This window comes from Capra hircus, chromosome 5 (assembly GCF_001704415.2).
Source record: "Capra hircus breed San Clemente chromosome 5, ASM170441v1, whole genome shotgun sequence".
NCBI classification, from domain to species: Eukaryota; Metazoa; Chordata; class Mammalia; order Artiodactyla; family Bovidae; genus Capra; species Capra hircus.
This window is the reverse complement of record NC_030812.1, coordinates 90,022,572-90,038,601: the sequence shown is the minus strand read 5'-3', so window position 1 is coordinate 90,038,601 and position 16,030 is coordinate 90,022,572. Positions and strand designations below refer to the sequence as shown.

Sequence of the window (16,030 nt, the reverse complement as noted above, 5' to 3'; positions counted from 1 at the left end):
TATCAAGATAGATTTGGACTCAGTAAGAGAAAAACAGAATTGAAAAAAATTTTTTAATGTTCCCATGTTTTAAGAAGGAACTTATCTGTTTATCTGTACTACCCATCCTTTCTCTTTCTTATTTCCCCCAATTAAGGTTATTGTTGGTGATTTACTCACTAAGTCGTGTCCAGTTCTTGTGGCCCCATGAACTTTAGCCTGCCAGGTTCTTCTTTCCATGGGATTTCCCAGGCAAGTATACTGGAGTGTGTTGCCATTTCTTGCTCCAGTGGATCTTCCCAACCCTGCGATCTAACCCACATCTTCTGCATTGTAGGCGGATTCTTTACCACTGAGCCCACTGGGGAAACCCAACTAAAGTTTTGACCCATGTAATCTAAGCTGGCAGGCACTTGAACCACATCTCTGTGGGTCAGTGAACAGACCTGGCTAAGTGCACCCAAGTTTGAGACCATCCTTACTCTCATGTGCACAGTTGCAACACTAAAAGCCCTCTTTCTAAGGAATTAAGCCCATCAACAAGGGCAAAGTTAGCACTTGCTTCCTTTAATCAGCCACATGAAAGGGAGAGAATTTGGATCTGAAGCCATCTACACTTGGCAGACCACTGGTGTGGTCTGTGTGTGTGTGTGTGTGTGCGTGTGTAGGAAGGGGTAAGTATAAAGTCTACTTCCCAAGGAAATGTTTGACATAGTCCTAAAGGAGCATATGTGAATTCAGAATATTCAGAGAAACTAGAAAGGAATTCAGCTCTAGGTGTTCATAGCAAACAGACAGTCATAGTGTGTTAAAGGGGGACGCTGTCACAATAAGTGCGCATATGTCTCTGGAACTCTTAAGTACAGAACTGATAGAATAATCTAGGTTTTAGTTGCTCTTGGCAATGTATCTCCCTATGGCTGATTTTAAGTTTATTAGTTGAGATTGAAGTTCTACCTGTAGGTTTTCAATGCCTCACAGGGTCAGATATTTTTTCATTTACTCATGCATTCATTAATTCAGACATTCATAAAGTTCTAACTACAAAGCATGATGTTATGCAATATAGACAATTCAACATGGACTAAAAACTTAATTTCTAGTCTCAAAGAACTTAAAATCTAATGTGACAAACATACACTCAAACAAAACGTAGTTAAAGCTAGGTAACAATAAGTTCTTTGAAAGAGCTGTAACCAAAATAGGATTACTGTACAAAGAAAGCAAATTATGAAATCTTATCAAGAGCATCTGTGGTGCTTTCAAGGAAGAAGAAGTAATTCAGATGCGCCTTCAAAAAGAATTTCAAGACAAGGGAAGAGAGGAAAGGAATCCTGACTGAAAGAAAATCATAAGTATGTGTGAAGGCTTAAAGACCATGTGCATGACGTGTTAGAAATGGAGGTGACCAAGTGTACCCAGTCTGTGGCACAGGTGGGGGCCTATGTAGATAGTAAGGTTGAAGTGTTAGATTACAGTTAGATTAAGAAAGTCATTTATGACCAGGATGAAAACTGTGGACTTATATAGCCACCTGAGATATAGCCATCTGAGAACCTAGAAGTTTCTTTGTTTTTGATGAAGGAAGTACCATCATACTAAAATCCATGTAACTTGGATTTTAGACAGATAACTTAGAAATTATGTAATTAGAGAGATAAGGATTAAAGAGCCAGAAAAAAAAAGCTATTCAAGTTATCTAAGCAAATGAAGACGGGGAGCTGAGCTGGAACAATAATTTCAATGGAGGATTGTCATTGGGAATCAGGAAGAAGAGAAACTCAAATAAGATATGAATTTCTTGTTACTATGGGCTTCCCTGGTGTCTCAGATAGTAAAGAATCTGCCTGCAATGTGGGAGACCTGGGTTTGAGCCCTGGGTCAGGAAGATCCCCTGGAGAGGGGAATGGCTTCCCCCTCCAGCATTCTCTCCTGGAGAATGCCATGGACAGAGGAGCCTGATGGGCTACAGTCCTTGGAGTCGCAGACTCAACTGAGTGACTAACACATTCACTTCTTGTTATTTGGACAATGGTGGCAGTGAGATATGAAATAAGAAGCAGGAGGAAGAGTTTATAGAAGAAAATTTGCTCAACTTTAGATATCATGAATTTAAGATGCTGGGTCATCCACGGGGAAAGACAGCTGACAACTTCCCAGGACAACCTAATCCATTCCCGTGGTTTCAATTACTATCTGTATGCTGCTGCTGCTGCTGCTGCTGCTAAGTTGCTTCAGTCGTGTCCGACTCTGTGTGACCCCATAGATGGCAGCCCACCAGGCTTCCCCCTCCCTGGGATTCTCCAGGCACGAACACTGGAGTGGGTTGCCATTTCCTTCTCCAATATCTGTATGCTAATAACCCCCAAATCTGTACTTATGCTTTAGGCCCCACCCAGTCCGCCAAATATATCCAGTCAACCACCTAGTTTTCTCAGTTCTATCCCCTAGGTATATTTAAACTCTAGTAACTTTTCTTCATTCCTCAACAGTCTCCAGTCTAGCCTCTTATTTGGCCCCACTTTATTTTTCACATGTAATCATGATGATCTTTCTCAAACACAATTCATTCCTTTTATACTCATATATAAACATGAAAGGAGCGTTCTTTGCCTTTAGGATAAAGTACAGAATATTTCCTATTACTAAAACATCCTACATTCCTAGCCTTTTCAGCCCCATCTTTTGTCACTCACCCACAGGATACCCAATGTTCCTAAAATCTATCTTGGATCTCTGTCTGTGAACAAATGGAAGATATCGTGCTCTCCTCTGTCCATCTATTTATGCTGGTCCCTCAGCCTGTGTGGAAAGAGTAGGAAGGGAAAATAGTTTCAAATCCATTTTTTTTTTCGCTTGAACTTCATCAAGTCAGTGACAACTTCAGCCATCCTCCATAGCCATACTCTCAGTTTCTTCTTTTTTTTTTTTAGATTTTTAAAAAATGTGGGCCCTTTTTAAAGTCTTTATTGAATGTGTTACAATATTGTTCCTGTTTTATGTTTTGGTATTGTGGCCACAAGGTGTGATATTATCTTCCTAACCAGGGATCAAACCTGCACCCCCTTCATTGGAAGGCAAAGCCTTAACCACTGGACCTTCAAGGAAGTTCCTCAGTTTTTTCTTTATTTTTAGGATCAACAGCATTTTTCTTAACTTCCCACAACTTTTCTTAACTTCTCTTCCTCTATTCCAGAGCAGGAAGTAATTTATTTTAGTCATGAGATACTGATGACATTCTTTTTTTCTCAGAGCTCACATTTATCTCAAAGATCTATTTTTTTCTAAGATGTTTGCCTATAACTAAAGAGAGTATTACTCCTTCAATATACACTATAATCTAAATAGAGCATTTTCCCACAGTTTGGCAAAAAAATGCCTGAAACTTTGTATGGTTTAATCTTTGTTTCATTGTTTTAATATTTTTAAATAAATTTAGTCACCACTTAACTAGGGAAAAATATGTTCTTATAGTAAGAGTCATTGACTCATTAAAGAACATAAGATTAAAAAGCAAAGGAATGCGGCATAAGATTAAGCAACAGAAAAATGAGTTTTTTTCTTTCCTTACACACCATTTTACCTGGATGCTTCACTTACGTGTTTGGAGGGATTAAGTTTTTCTTCTTAAAGGTAGGTATTGTGATATAATTTTTGTGTTATAATGTATATGTATAGCTCTTTCTTAATCATTACTAGTTGATTCTCCCAGAACATGTTGGGTATTTTTATATTCACTTTAAAAAGGAGAAAATTCATGATCATTTAGATTTTAAATCATGGATCCAGAAATTCGGACACTAGAGCTCTTATTATTTCTATTTCTCTTGCTGAACATGCCTCTTCTACAGAAGAGGAAATTTTATTTATATTTATTGAGATTTTGTTTTGTTTTGTTTGTGTGTGTTTGTTTTGCTAAGATGTTACATGCAGGATTGCCCGAGCTAAGCGGAATCCAAGACCTGAAATATGTGTATAATAATCTTCGTCCACAAGATACAGACCTGGAAGCAACAAGTCATTTTACCAAGTAAGACTAGGTGTGACTGTATGAGTGTGCATGTGTTCTTGTGTACAGACACAGCTCACATTTGTGATGATCTTAGGATGAACAGTCATGAGTGTAAAGCTGTCATTTCCACAACAAGCTTGTGTCTTTTACCCCAGGGACAGAAAAGCAGCAATGCAGACTGTCTAGCAGGAGGCCTTAGTCAGCGTTTCTGTAGCAAAAGCTGTTGTTTGCTAACCAGCCTCTACATGTGACACATTACTCAACACAGAGGTCAGAGAGCTGACAGAAATAAATCGGTTGTTCTACTTGAACTATGTCCTGAAAAACAATTTGGAAAAAGATTTATGATGGGATATGGACTCACTACTTTCATCTCTAAGACAATACAAATGTTGGAATATTTGGTGACTATCTTCTGTTGTTAATCTAGTTTTTATTAAGCCAGTCTGGGAAAGCACTAGTGAACAACAAGGTTAAGAGTCTGGGCACAATATACTGATTATCAGTTGCATTCAAAAATCTGTCAAATGGGTGGTTCATTTTATAATACAAAAATCTTTTGAACTTTAATTTTTGAAAGGATAGCAAAACTGCTAGCAGATTTTAGATGCTCCATAAATGTTAGCTATAATCATTATCCTAGTAAACAATTTAAGTCAAGAATACAGTGCTCTTTCCTGTAATTTCTCAATATTGAACCTTGTGTGTATATTCAGTCACTCTGTTGTGTCCAACTCTGCAATCCCATGGATTGTATAGCCCACCAGTCTCCTCTGTCCATGAGTTTTCTTGGGAAAGAACACTAACTGGGTTGCCATTTCCTCTTCCAGGGGTTCTTCCCAACCCAGAGATCAAACATGCATCTCCTGTGTTCCCTGCATTGGCAGAGAGATCCTTTACCACTGAACTACCTGGGAAGCCCAATATTGAATCTTATTTGAGTCTAATTTTTAATCATTCTAATATTTTCAACTAGCAATTAGTAAACACAAATTATACTTTTTTAATGGATGTATGCTCTGTCTTTTTAAAGACAACACTACTGATAGTAAAATCTTTCCCACACAGGTGTTATTTTTCTCTCCTTTTCCCAGAATGTATACTGTGGAATCTCTCTCCATTCCAAGGGATTAGGGGGAGTTCACGGGAATGTATGTCCTAAACACTCAGAGAATTTCACTTTTGCAAGGAATCTTTGTTTCATGAACTTTAATGGATAGGCTGCTCTTGTGGTTGAATGGTAGAAATATGACAGAATATTAGAGCTAGACGAGCCCTTATTGTTTATTTATTTATTTATTCTGACAATAAATATACAAATCAGAAAACTGAGATCCAAAGAATTAAGGGCTTGCCCATGATTAAAAGAAATAGTAAGAAATAGAGCTAGGACTAGGGCCCAAAGCTAAGACTTTGATCCCATGCTCCAGGGTTTTTTTTTTTCAGCATTCGACATTGGAAACTATACGATATTATTAAGGAACTCCAGGCAGAGGCCCTGTCAAAAATATACCTTCCTGCTATCTGGTTTGTTTCTGAAATTCTACCACTAGTGATTCTTTATGTAGGTCTGGTTTTTTCAGTCTTCACCCTGAATATTCATTGGAAGAGCTAATGCTGAATTTGAAGCCCTGATAATTTGGCAACCTAACGTGAAGAGCCAGCTCATTGTAAAAGACCCTGACGTTGGGAGGACTGAAGGCAAGAGAAGGGGACAAAAGAGGATGAAATTGTTCCATGGCATTGCCGACTCAATGGACAAGAGTTTGAGCAAACTCCAGGAGATAGTGAAGGACAGGGAGGCCTGGCCTGTTGCAGTCCATGGGGTTGCAGAGTCAGATATGACTGAGTAACTGAACAACAACAAAAATGCCCTGTAATAGTAAAATTACCACGGAAAAAAGCAATGGTTTATATCTACTTGCATGCCGAGTTGCTTCAGTCGTGTCTGACTCTTAGAAACCCTATAGTCTGTCGGACACCTGGCTTCTCTGTCCACGGGATTCTCCAGGCAAGAATACTGGAGTGGGTTGCCATGCCCTTCTTCAGGGGATCTTCCAGACCCAGGGATTGAACCCACATTTCTTATCTCTCCAGCATTGGCAGTCAGGTTCTCCACCACTAGTGAAACTTCAGTTCAATTCAGTTCAGTCGTTCAGTCATGTCCGACTCTTGCAACCCCATGAACCTCAGCATGCCAGGCCTCCCTTTCCATCACCAACTCCTGGAGTCCACCAAAACTCATGTCCATTGAGTCGGTGATGCCATCCAAGCATCTCATCCTCTGTCATCTCCTTCTCCTCCTGCCCTCAATCTTTCCCAGCATCAGGGTCTTTTCAAATGAACCAGCTCTTCACATCAGTTGGCCAAAGTATTGGAGTTTCAGCTTTAGCATCATTCCTTCCAAAGAAATCCCAGGGCTGATCTCTTTTAGAATGGATTGGTTGAATCTCCCCGCAGTCAAAGGGACTCTCAAGAGTCTTCTCCAACACCACAGTTCAAAAGCATCAATTCTTCGGTGCTCAGCTTTCTTTATAGTCCAACTCTTACATCCATACATGACTGCTGGAAAAACCATAGACTTAACTAGACGGACCTTTGTTGGCAAAGTAACGTCTCTGCTTTTCAATATGCTGTCTAGGTTGGTCATAACTTTCCTTCCAAAGAGTAAGCGTCTTAATTTCATGGCTGCAATCACCATCGGCAGTGATTTTGGAGCCCAAAAAAATAAAGTCTGACACTGTTTCCACTGTTTCCTCATCTATTTCCCATGAAGTGATGGGACCAGATGCCATGATCTTAGTTTTCTGAATGTTGAGTTTTAAGCCAACTTTTTCCCTCTCCTCTTTCACTTTCATCAAGAGGCTCTTTAGTTCTTCTTCACTTTCTGCCATAGCTTCTGCCTGCAATGTGGGAGACCTGGGTTCAATCCCTCGACCAGGAAGATCCCTTGGAGAAGGAAATGGCAACCCACTCCAGTATTCTTGCCTGGAGAATCGCATGGATGCAGGAGCCTGGTAGGCTGCAGTCCATGGGGTCACAAAGAGCCGGACATGACTGAGCTACTTCAATTTCACTTTCACTTTCACTTTCTGCCGTAAGGGTGGTGTCATCTGCATATCTGAGGTTATTGATATTTCTCCCAGCAATCTTGATTCCAGCTTGTGCTTCCTCCAGCCCAGCATTTCTCATGATGTACTCTGCATATTAATTAAATAAGGTGGGTGACAATATATAGTTTTGACGTACTTCTTTTCCTATTTGGAACCAGTCTGTTGTTCCATGTCCAGTTCTAACTGTTGCTTCCTGACCTGCATACAGGTTTCTCAAGAGGCAGTTCAGGTGCTCTAGTATTCCCATCTCTTTCAGAATTTTCCACAGTTTATTGTGATCCACACAGTCAAAGGCTTTGGCATAGCCAATAAAGCAAAAGTAGATGTTTTTTTCTGGAACTCTCTTGCTTTTTCGATGACCCAACAGATGTTGGCCATTTGATCTCTGGTTCCTCTGCCTTTTCTAAAACCAGCTTGAACATCTGGAAGTTCACGGTTCACATAATGCTGAAGCCTGGCTTGGAGAATTTTGAGCATTACTTTACTAGCATGTGAGATGAGTGCAATTGTGTGGTAGTTTGAGCATTCTTTGGCATTGCTTTTCTTTGAGATTGGAATGAATACTGACCTTTTCCAATTCTGTGGCCACTGCTGAGTTTTCCAAAGTTGCTGGCATATTGAGTGCAGCACTTTCACAGCATCATCTTTTAGGATTTGAAATAGCTCAGTTGGAATTTCATCACCTCCACTAGACCTCCATTAGCTTTGTTTGTAGTGATGCTTCCTAAGGCCCACTTGACTTCACATTTCAGGATGTCTGGCTCTAGATGAGTGATCACACCATCGTGATTATCTGGGTCATGAAGATCTTTTTTGTACAGTTCTGTGTATTCTTGCCACCTCTTGTTGATATCTTCTGCTTCTGTTAGGTCCATACCATTTCTGTCCTTTATCGAGCCCATCTTTGCATGAAATGTTCCCTTAGTGTCTCTGATTTTCTTGAAGAGATCTCTAGTCTTTCCCATTCTATTATTTTCCTCTATTTCTTTGCATTGATCACTGAGGAAGGCTTTCTTATCTCTCCTTGCTATTCTTTGGAACTCTGCATTCAAATGTGTATATCTTTCCTTTCCTCCTTTGCTTTTTGCTTCTCTTCTTTTCACAGCTGTTTGTATGGTCTCCTCAGACAGCCATTTTGCTTTTTCGCATTTCTTTTTCTTAGGGATGGTCTTGATCACTGTCTCCTGTTCAATGTCATGAACCTCCATTCATAGTCATCAGGCACTCTGTCTATCCAATCTAGTCCCTTTTATCTATTTCTCACTTCCACTATATAATCATAAGGGATTCAATTTAGGTCATACCTGAATGGTTTAGTGGTTTCCCCCACTTTCTTCAATATAAGTCTGAATTTGGCAATAAGGAGTTCACTTTTATATGCCACTTAGAAAACTACAAATATTAGTTGACAATTGACTGCAGCCAAAGGCACTAGCTTGAAGACTGGAAGAGGTGCTTCAGATCCTCAGTTTCAAGGATGAGGGACTCTCAAATTGCCTCGATTAGTGGGGGCAAGGGACTAATGAGAAATCCCAAGGAAGGACTGGCTAACTGCCTGCCTCAGGAAGAACAGGTCTATCACAAGGCCTGGAGGGTCCTTCCAGATTTGTGTTGAGGGCAGCTCTGGGGACCTCATGAATAGGAATCAGCCTTTCACTTGAGCTGCTGACCTTGCTACAGTTAACTCCATCCAAGGTGTATGGGTTCACCTGTTACCAAAAATAGGCCCCTCAGGCTATTCTGGCAGGATCTGACTGGGATGCGCTTCTTTAAAGTGGGCTGCAGCAGGGCAGGGACAATGATTGGCATGTCAGTGAGACAGGGTAAGATGGGGGAGGAACGGAGAGAGGGCCAGAAAATGTGGAGGTTGAAAACATGATTGTGCTCCAACCTCATTTAATGTGTCATGCTTGAACAAAGCAGTTATAGGCTGCAGACCACAGATAGTCCCTGCTGCCATTTAGAACAAAGGGAAAACTATATATTAGATGAAGAACGTTCTTTCAGGACAAGGCCATAGGAAAAAGGTAAATAAGATTTGTCTGCCAGACTCTTATCCCTCCACATCCTCCAACTTCATCTGACACACTCAGATCTGTGAGGAATGGAATTATAAAGATGAGAGTGCTTGCCTATGTCGACTCATCTCCCCTTCCCATTGAGAGGACCCAAACAAACAAAGGAAGTGAATCTGAAGCCAGTAGATTTCTGGCCGTGAGCTAGATCTCATTATCTGCCTGCATCTCTCTGCCAGGCTAATTTTCTCACTTTCAGATGTTATGTGGTACATTCGGTTAATTAAACTTTTTTCTACAACTTAGTAGTCAAGAACTTGTTCTCCTTGGGAGACTTTAAATGCATCTGGTCATCTAAACCACAGCACATTATTACTCTGTGTAGTAATTGTCTTTGACTCGCCATTTCCTACCTCTTACTTTTGAGGACCTTATAACTTGATTGTCTTTATTGAGGTTTATACACACCACCCCTGTTATTCCCAAATGAATTCTTGTCATGGTAGATCAATTTGTCAATATACTTTCAGTCCTACAGGTCTTCCCTGGTGGTTTAGTGATAAAGAATCCACCTGCCAATGCAGGAAACACAGGAGATGCCAGTTCAGTCTTCCCCTGGGTTGGGAAGATTCTCTGGAGGAGGGCATGGCAACCCATTCCAGTACTCTTGCCTGGGAAATCCCATGAACAGAGGAGCCTGGTGGGCTAGAATCCATGGAGTCACAAAGAGGCAGATACCACTGAGCATGCATGTATTCATTCCTGCTTTGTCTTTTTAACTTGTGTGTAGGCTCATCAAAAACGGCTCCTTAAGAATCATAAAATTACTAGAAAAGAAGAGGATGTCTGATCTAACTTTTAGTCCTATCCATCCCTTGAGACTCTGGACGTCATCCACAAAGCCTTTTCAGATTATTTTAATACCAACTAGTCTTCTATAACTCTACAGAACATGTACTATTTCATGATATACCTAATTTATTACTGAATTATATACTATCTAGTATATCACCTAAGTTAATCTGCTGGTTGGTTTAATCAGTTTCTCCCAAGTAAGGCAGAGGACTTATTTCCACTTCCAAAAGTATCTGAATGTGAAACAAGCTCTAGTCCCTTAAAATATATCAAAAAGTTTAACTTCACAGAAAATACAATTTTAACATGAAACATCAAGTGTATAAAACTCATATAATAATGGCTAATATTTAATACAGTGCTTCTTACATGTCAAACCTTGTTCTAAGTACTTTTCATACAGTAACTTGTTTAATCATCATGACAAGTCTATGAGGCAGTATCACTTTTCTCTATGATTTTAGATCAGGAAATTGGGACCCCAGAGAAAGAAAATGATTTGGCAAAGGATACAGCCAACAGAAGACAAAGCCATGATTGGAATCCAGGGGCTCATGCCCCATAGTGCAGGGTCTTAAGTTCTACTGTGCTCAGATGCTCCCCTCGCATGTGAGGGCTACTGGAGTTGCACTGCTTCATAATTCAGACCACGGTTTTCTTGAGGTTCTTCAGAGCCCATGCTGGCTACAGGATGATATTGTAGCCTTTCCTGGGCACCCACCTTCATTCCTGAATATCCCGAGCCTTGGCAGACCTAGGGCCTTCGCAGAATTATTATTCTGGCTCTGTACTGTGCCACCATCAGATGTCCCCCGAGTGTTTGGTTCAGGATGGTGGCGCTAGTGGTAAAGAACCCGCCTGGCCATGCAAAAGATGTAAGGAATGCCAGTTTGATCCCTGGCTTGAGAAGAGCCCCTGGAGGAGGGCATGGCAACCCATGCCCAGTATTCTTGCCTGGAAAATCCCATGGAGAGAGGAGCCTGGCGGACTACAGTCCATGGGGTCACAAAGAGTCGGACATGAGTAAAGTACACGCACACACTGATATGTGGTTGGCCTGGAAGATCCCTATGAGATAACCTGATTACTGATGCCAAGACTACCACCTGCCTTCCCACTTTTGGCACACTACCAGATGCCTTGAACCTGTATTTTTTTCTACTTTTCTTCTCAGAGAAATCTCCAGGGCCCTCCCATTAATTTCCAAGAGCCTGTCTCAGTAGTATCTTTTGTCCTGAAATCTCAAGTATGCACCTTTATGTTTTACATATGATTTAATATGCTTTGAGATTATCTTTTCAACTCTCCTTTAAGTTCCTTGGTCAGTATCTGTAGATCAAATGTTTAGGGTCTTTCCTATCACACTTTCCATCCAGCACTTTGAGGAACATATTACCAAAGTTGAAGAAGCCTTGAATTGAATGTGACTATGATTCTTTACCAGTTAAAAAGTTATTTAAACTCTCTATTATTTAGACATTTAAAATTTTAAAGGAAATTATACAATATTCTTCTGTTAATGCTTAACATATAGAATGAATTTATAAAAGCAGGGTGGTGAATTGAAAACAATAAGGAAGCTTTAAAAAATTCTGTGTGCTTGTTTACTTGTCTGCGTAAATAATACTGTTATCTTAAGCTATGTTTTCTGACATTATATGAATATCAAAACTTAAGGAAAAAATTGAAGTGTCAATGACAGAGCACATAATTTACCAAAAAGGAAACCAAGTTCAGTAATAGATCCAGCAATGGTCTTGGTGCCTCAATGAATGTCATTAATGGGTATACTTATGAGAGCCCTGATATATTAAACCCCTTTTTCTCTTTGTTCTAACAAGCTAGAAGTATTTTATGCTACTTTTTATTCTGATATCTCTACTAAGATACAGATAAAACTAAAATGAAAATCAGCCCTCTCCCACCACCACTACTAAACTCAGAGATCTGGGTCATGAATGAGGACTAAGCCATCTGAGACACAGCATGTGTGGCTATCTTAAGCACCCTCATCCTGACTACGGTATTAGCATTAAGAGGTTGCCCCTCTTGACCCTCTTGAGACTTGAAAGAAATGGCTTTTCCTGTGTCTCTCAGGGAGTACTCTATTCATGAACAACACAGGATCCTGCTTCACTCTTGGGTATTCACATTCTGGGTTAAGAAATGATCACAAGAACTTCAGAGGATCTGTGACATTAAAAACTCATATTACAACGAAAAGAATTGAGAGAAAAATGAAAATAAAATTGGTTTACCGGCCGCAAAGGTTTTTTTACTTCATTGCAAACTCCTCTCTCTGCTTCCCTTACGTTTTTTGTTCTTGTTTTACTCCCCTTACAGCTGCGAACATTCTGTTGAATAGAATCAGCAAAGTATCACAACTCAGTCCCTGCAAATTGATACTCTCATGTAATATCTCTTCTAGGCAACAAAGGCAACCATCCATTAAAGTGCCATCCAAATGGCTTATTTCAGAATTTCCAGTCACTCTCAAACCTCAGGTGAGCTGTCCTTTAGAAACAGGCAACCTATTTCACAGGCCAGATCGAGATCATCAAGCATAAATTTCCTGGCCTACCTTCCCTCCTAAACGCAGATCCTGCTTTTCACTTTACCCATTTCCTCCTCCAGAAATATGAGAAGACATTTTCCATGTCTTCCCAGATAATCCATTTGGCCTGCCACGCAGATTCTTTGGTTTAGTAAGTATAAGATCTCCTGCTTTTCAGCTAAACCTGAAGGTAGCCTGAAGCAAAACAGAACCCCAGACTTCAAAATAACCAATTATTTGCATCAGTGGGGTATTTTGATAGCAAGAACTAGATTCTATCTGGTATCTTTGGGGAAAAGAGTATACATGGACTCACAGTCACCTAACAAACTCCAGAAACTGATATGCCTGGCCAGTTTCTATTGCAAACGAAGGCCTTCTCTTCTGCTTATCTCTACCTAGCAAATACTACTTCTCTTTGCCTATTGGCCAGTATTCTCTCATATAAATTCCAGAGAGAGACTGTCTAATTGACTTAACTAGTGGCCTTTATTCCTACTGGACAGGTCCTTCATGCAAAGCCATCATGGATTCGGTCATCCATTCTTGTTCTCACCATGGGCCACCCCTTCACAGTGAACAGCCTGGAGCTTCTTCTCTGAACTCTGGGCTTTAGAAAGAATAATCTTAATAATGAGGGGTCATTGGGAAGTACAGGCACAATGACTGTCCCAACAAGTACAAGCATGAAGCTGCTGAAAATGTTGATGACATCCCAAAAGAGTGCTCCCAGGCCTCACATCACAAACACAGGAGTCAGAGTCCCTTAGCTGACAAAGTATGCAGACACGGTGCCAGAAATCCCCAGTGTCTCCAGCATTCCTTCTTGTTTATTTTTCATGGCTATAGACTTCCCAGGTGGCACCAGTGACAAGAATTCACCTGCTAATGCAGGAATGCAGGTTTAATCCTGGGTTGGGAAGATCCCCTGAAGTAGGAAATGGCAACCCACTTCAGTATTCTTGCTTAGAGAATCCCATGAACAGCGGAGCCTGGTGGGATACAGTCCATGGAGCTGTAAAGAGACTAACACAAGCGAGCTTGCACACCTAACCTAATAAGGTGAGACAAGATTCCTTATGCTCAAATGTCTCAAAACATAGTTAAGTGGCTTTCTACCTGGTTTCTCCTCAAAACTGAGAAACAGAATATGGGACAAGAATGCAGATCCCTGGGCTCTTTTATCATTAAAGTTTCTTGATTTTATTTTTTTTTAAGACTTTGCAAATTGTCATCTCATTGTTCAGTTGCTCAGTCATGTCCAACTCTCTGTGACCATGGACTGCAGCACGCCATGCTTCCCTGTCCTTCACTATCTTCCGGAGTTTGCTCAAACTCATGTCTAGTGAGTTGGTGATGCCATCCAACCATCCCATCCTCTGTTGTCCCCTTCTCCTCCTGCATTCAATCTTTCCCAGCATCAGGGTCTTTTCTAATGAGTCGGCTCTTCACATCAGGTGTCATCTCATGGATTGCTGAATTCCACAAATATGGGTCAAAGTTTTCTTTTGCCTTAGCTGAACTGTTGATACCTTCAGAAGTGAATGCTCTCAAGAAAAACCAAATAAAAAACAGCAGTTAGAGGAACTAACAGTTATGACCTCCAACTTTCCTTAAATTAGGATAGCAGATTCAAAGGGAAATGTAAATTAAACTGGCATTTCCCAAAAAAAGTCTTCCATTACAAAAAAAAAAAGTAATTGTAAGAACTAATCTGAACTAAAGTGATTTTTAAAACTACTATTTTTTTTTAACTGCAGATAAGACAGCTTTTAGAGGGGCTTCCCAAGTGGCACAGTGGTAAAGAATCGGCCTGCCAATGCTGGAGACTCAGGTTTGATTCCCCTGGGCTAGGAAATGAACCCACTCCAGTATTCTTGCCTGGACTATCCCATGGACAGAAGAGCCTGGCAGGCTACAGCCCAAGGGGTCGAAAAGAATTGGATATGACTGAGTGACTGAACACACACATATGATAGCTTTTACAATAAATCAAAAAAAAAAAAAAAAAACAAAAGCTGGCTTTTAGGGGAAGGTGGGGATTGAAACCTTGAATGCCATTTTGTTGGCATAGTACTTATACATAAGACTAGTCCATCTATATTTCCCTATTTTTTTTTAATTCCATTTGCTCTAATTTGGCTAAATTTTGTAAGGAGCCTCCATAAGAAAATATGAGAGTTATTTATTGTATTAAAAGCCATGGAGCCTGGAATTCTTGTTTGTATGCAATTGGGTGCCTTTGATGAAATTTGCCTAACACTTGCTGACCTTGTAGATGAATTCTGAAGATTTGAAGATTGGACTTGGAGGACAGCAGTTTTTCATTCTTATAGCCAAGTTCTAAACTATGAGGTGGGAGAAAAGAGAAAAAGATAAGAAACTCTAAAGTTGCCTCTTATTTTAATCCCTATCTAACATCTCTTTTGTCGGATTTCAAGAGTCTATCATAAGTCAGTTTCCACAGAACCATAAATCTGTACATTTGTTTTCCCTTGTATCTATCTTACTAGTTTACTGCCTTTTGGGCTCATATATATATTCATTTTTTTACTTATTTAGTAGTAAGCTTTCTTAAATAAAATTTATAAGGCTTCCCAGGTGGCACTAGTGGTAAAGAATCTGCCTGCCAATGCAGGAGACATAAGAGACGCAGGTTCAATCACTGGGTAGGGAAGATCCCCTGGAGGAGGGCATGGCAACCCACTCCAGTATTCGTGCTAAAAAATCCCACGGACAAGGGAGCCTGGCGGGCTAAGTCCATGGGGTTGCAAAGAGTCAGAAAAGACTGAAGCTACTTAGCACATACACATTCTATTTCTAATAACTTTCTATATGTTACTTCATTTGATTCTGTCCATAGTCCCGGGGATGGCATGGTTTAGTCATCAACTGTATTTCTAGATGGTAAAAAATGAGTCTTGTGAAAGCTAACTAACTGACTTTCTTGAGATTACAGGCAGAAGTGATACGTGAGTTCAAAAGAGAACAAAACTGATTTCTTGCATAATAGGTGCTCTTCCCAGGACTCTAAACAAAATTATATGGGGAAAAAAACTACATAGGAAACTGATAATCTCAGATAATATGGATGTGCTTTAACTGTAGTGTTTTTGGATTAGTTGAAAGAACATAGTGAGAGGAAAAAACCTGAATGTTTATAGCTGTGTTTCTCAAATTAGGGTACCATCCCATCAAAACTATATGAAATTAACATGAGATATCCATTTTTAGCATCCAATTTTTTAAGGTTAGACCATGAAGCTTAAATTTTTATCTTCACACAAATATATATACATGTTGCTGCTAAGTCAATTCAGTCGTGTCCGACTCTGTGTGACCCCACAGACGGCAGCCCACCAGGCTCCCCCGTCCCTGGGATTCTCCAGGCAGAACACTGGAGTGGGTTGCCATTTCCTTCTCCAATGCATGAAAGTGAAAAGTGAAAGTGAAGTTGCTCAGTCGTGTCTGACTCCTAGCGACCCCATGTATTGCAGCCCAC

General features: G+C 40.3%; 1 protein-coding gene across 1 annotated transcript in view; it reads left to right on the top strand.

The window, feature by feature from the left end:
- The window catches only part of PIK3C2G (phosphatidylinositol-4-phosphate 3-kinase catalytic subunit type 2 gamma), a 470,847-nt gene that overhangs the window by 345,043 nt on the left and 109,774 nt on the right, over positions 1 to 16,030 (top strand). The window contains exon 26 of the mRNA XM_018048420.1: positions 3,900 to 4,009. Within this exon, the coding sequence (XP_017903909.1) occupies positions 3,900 to 4,009 (110 nt within the window). The remainder of the gene's footprint in view (positions 1 to 3,899; positions 4,010 to 16,030) is intronic.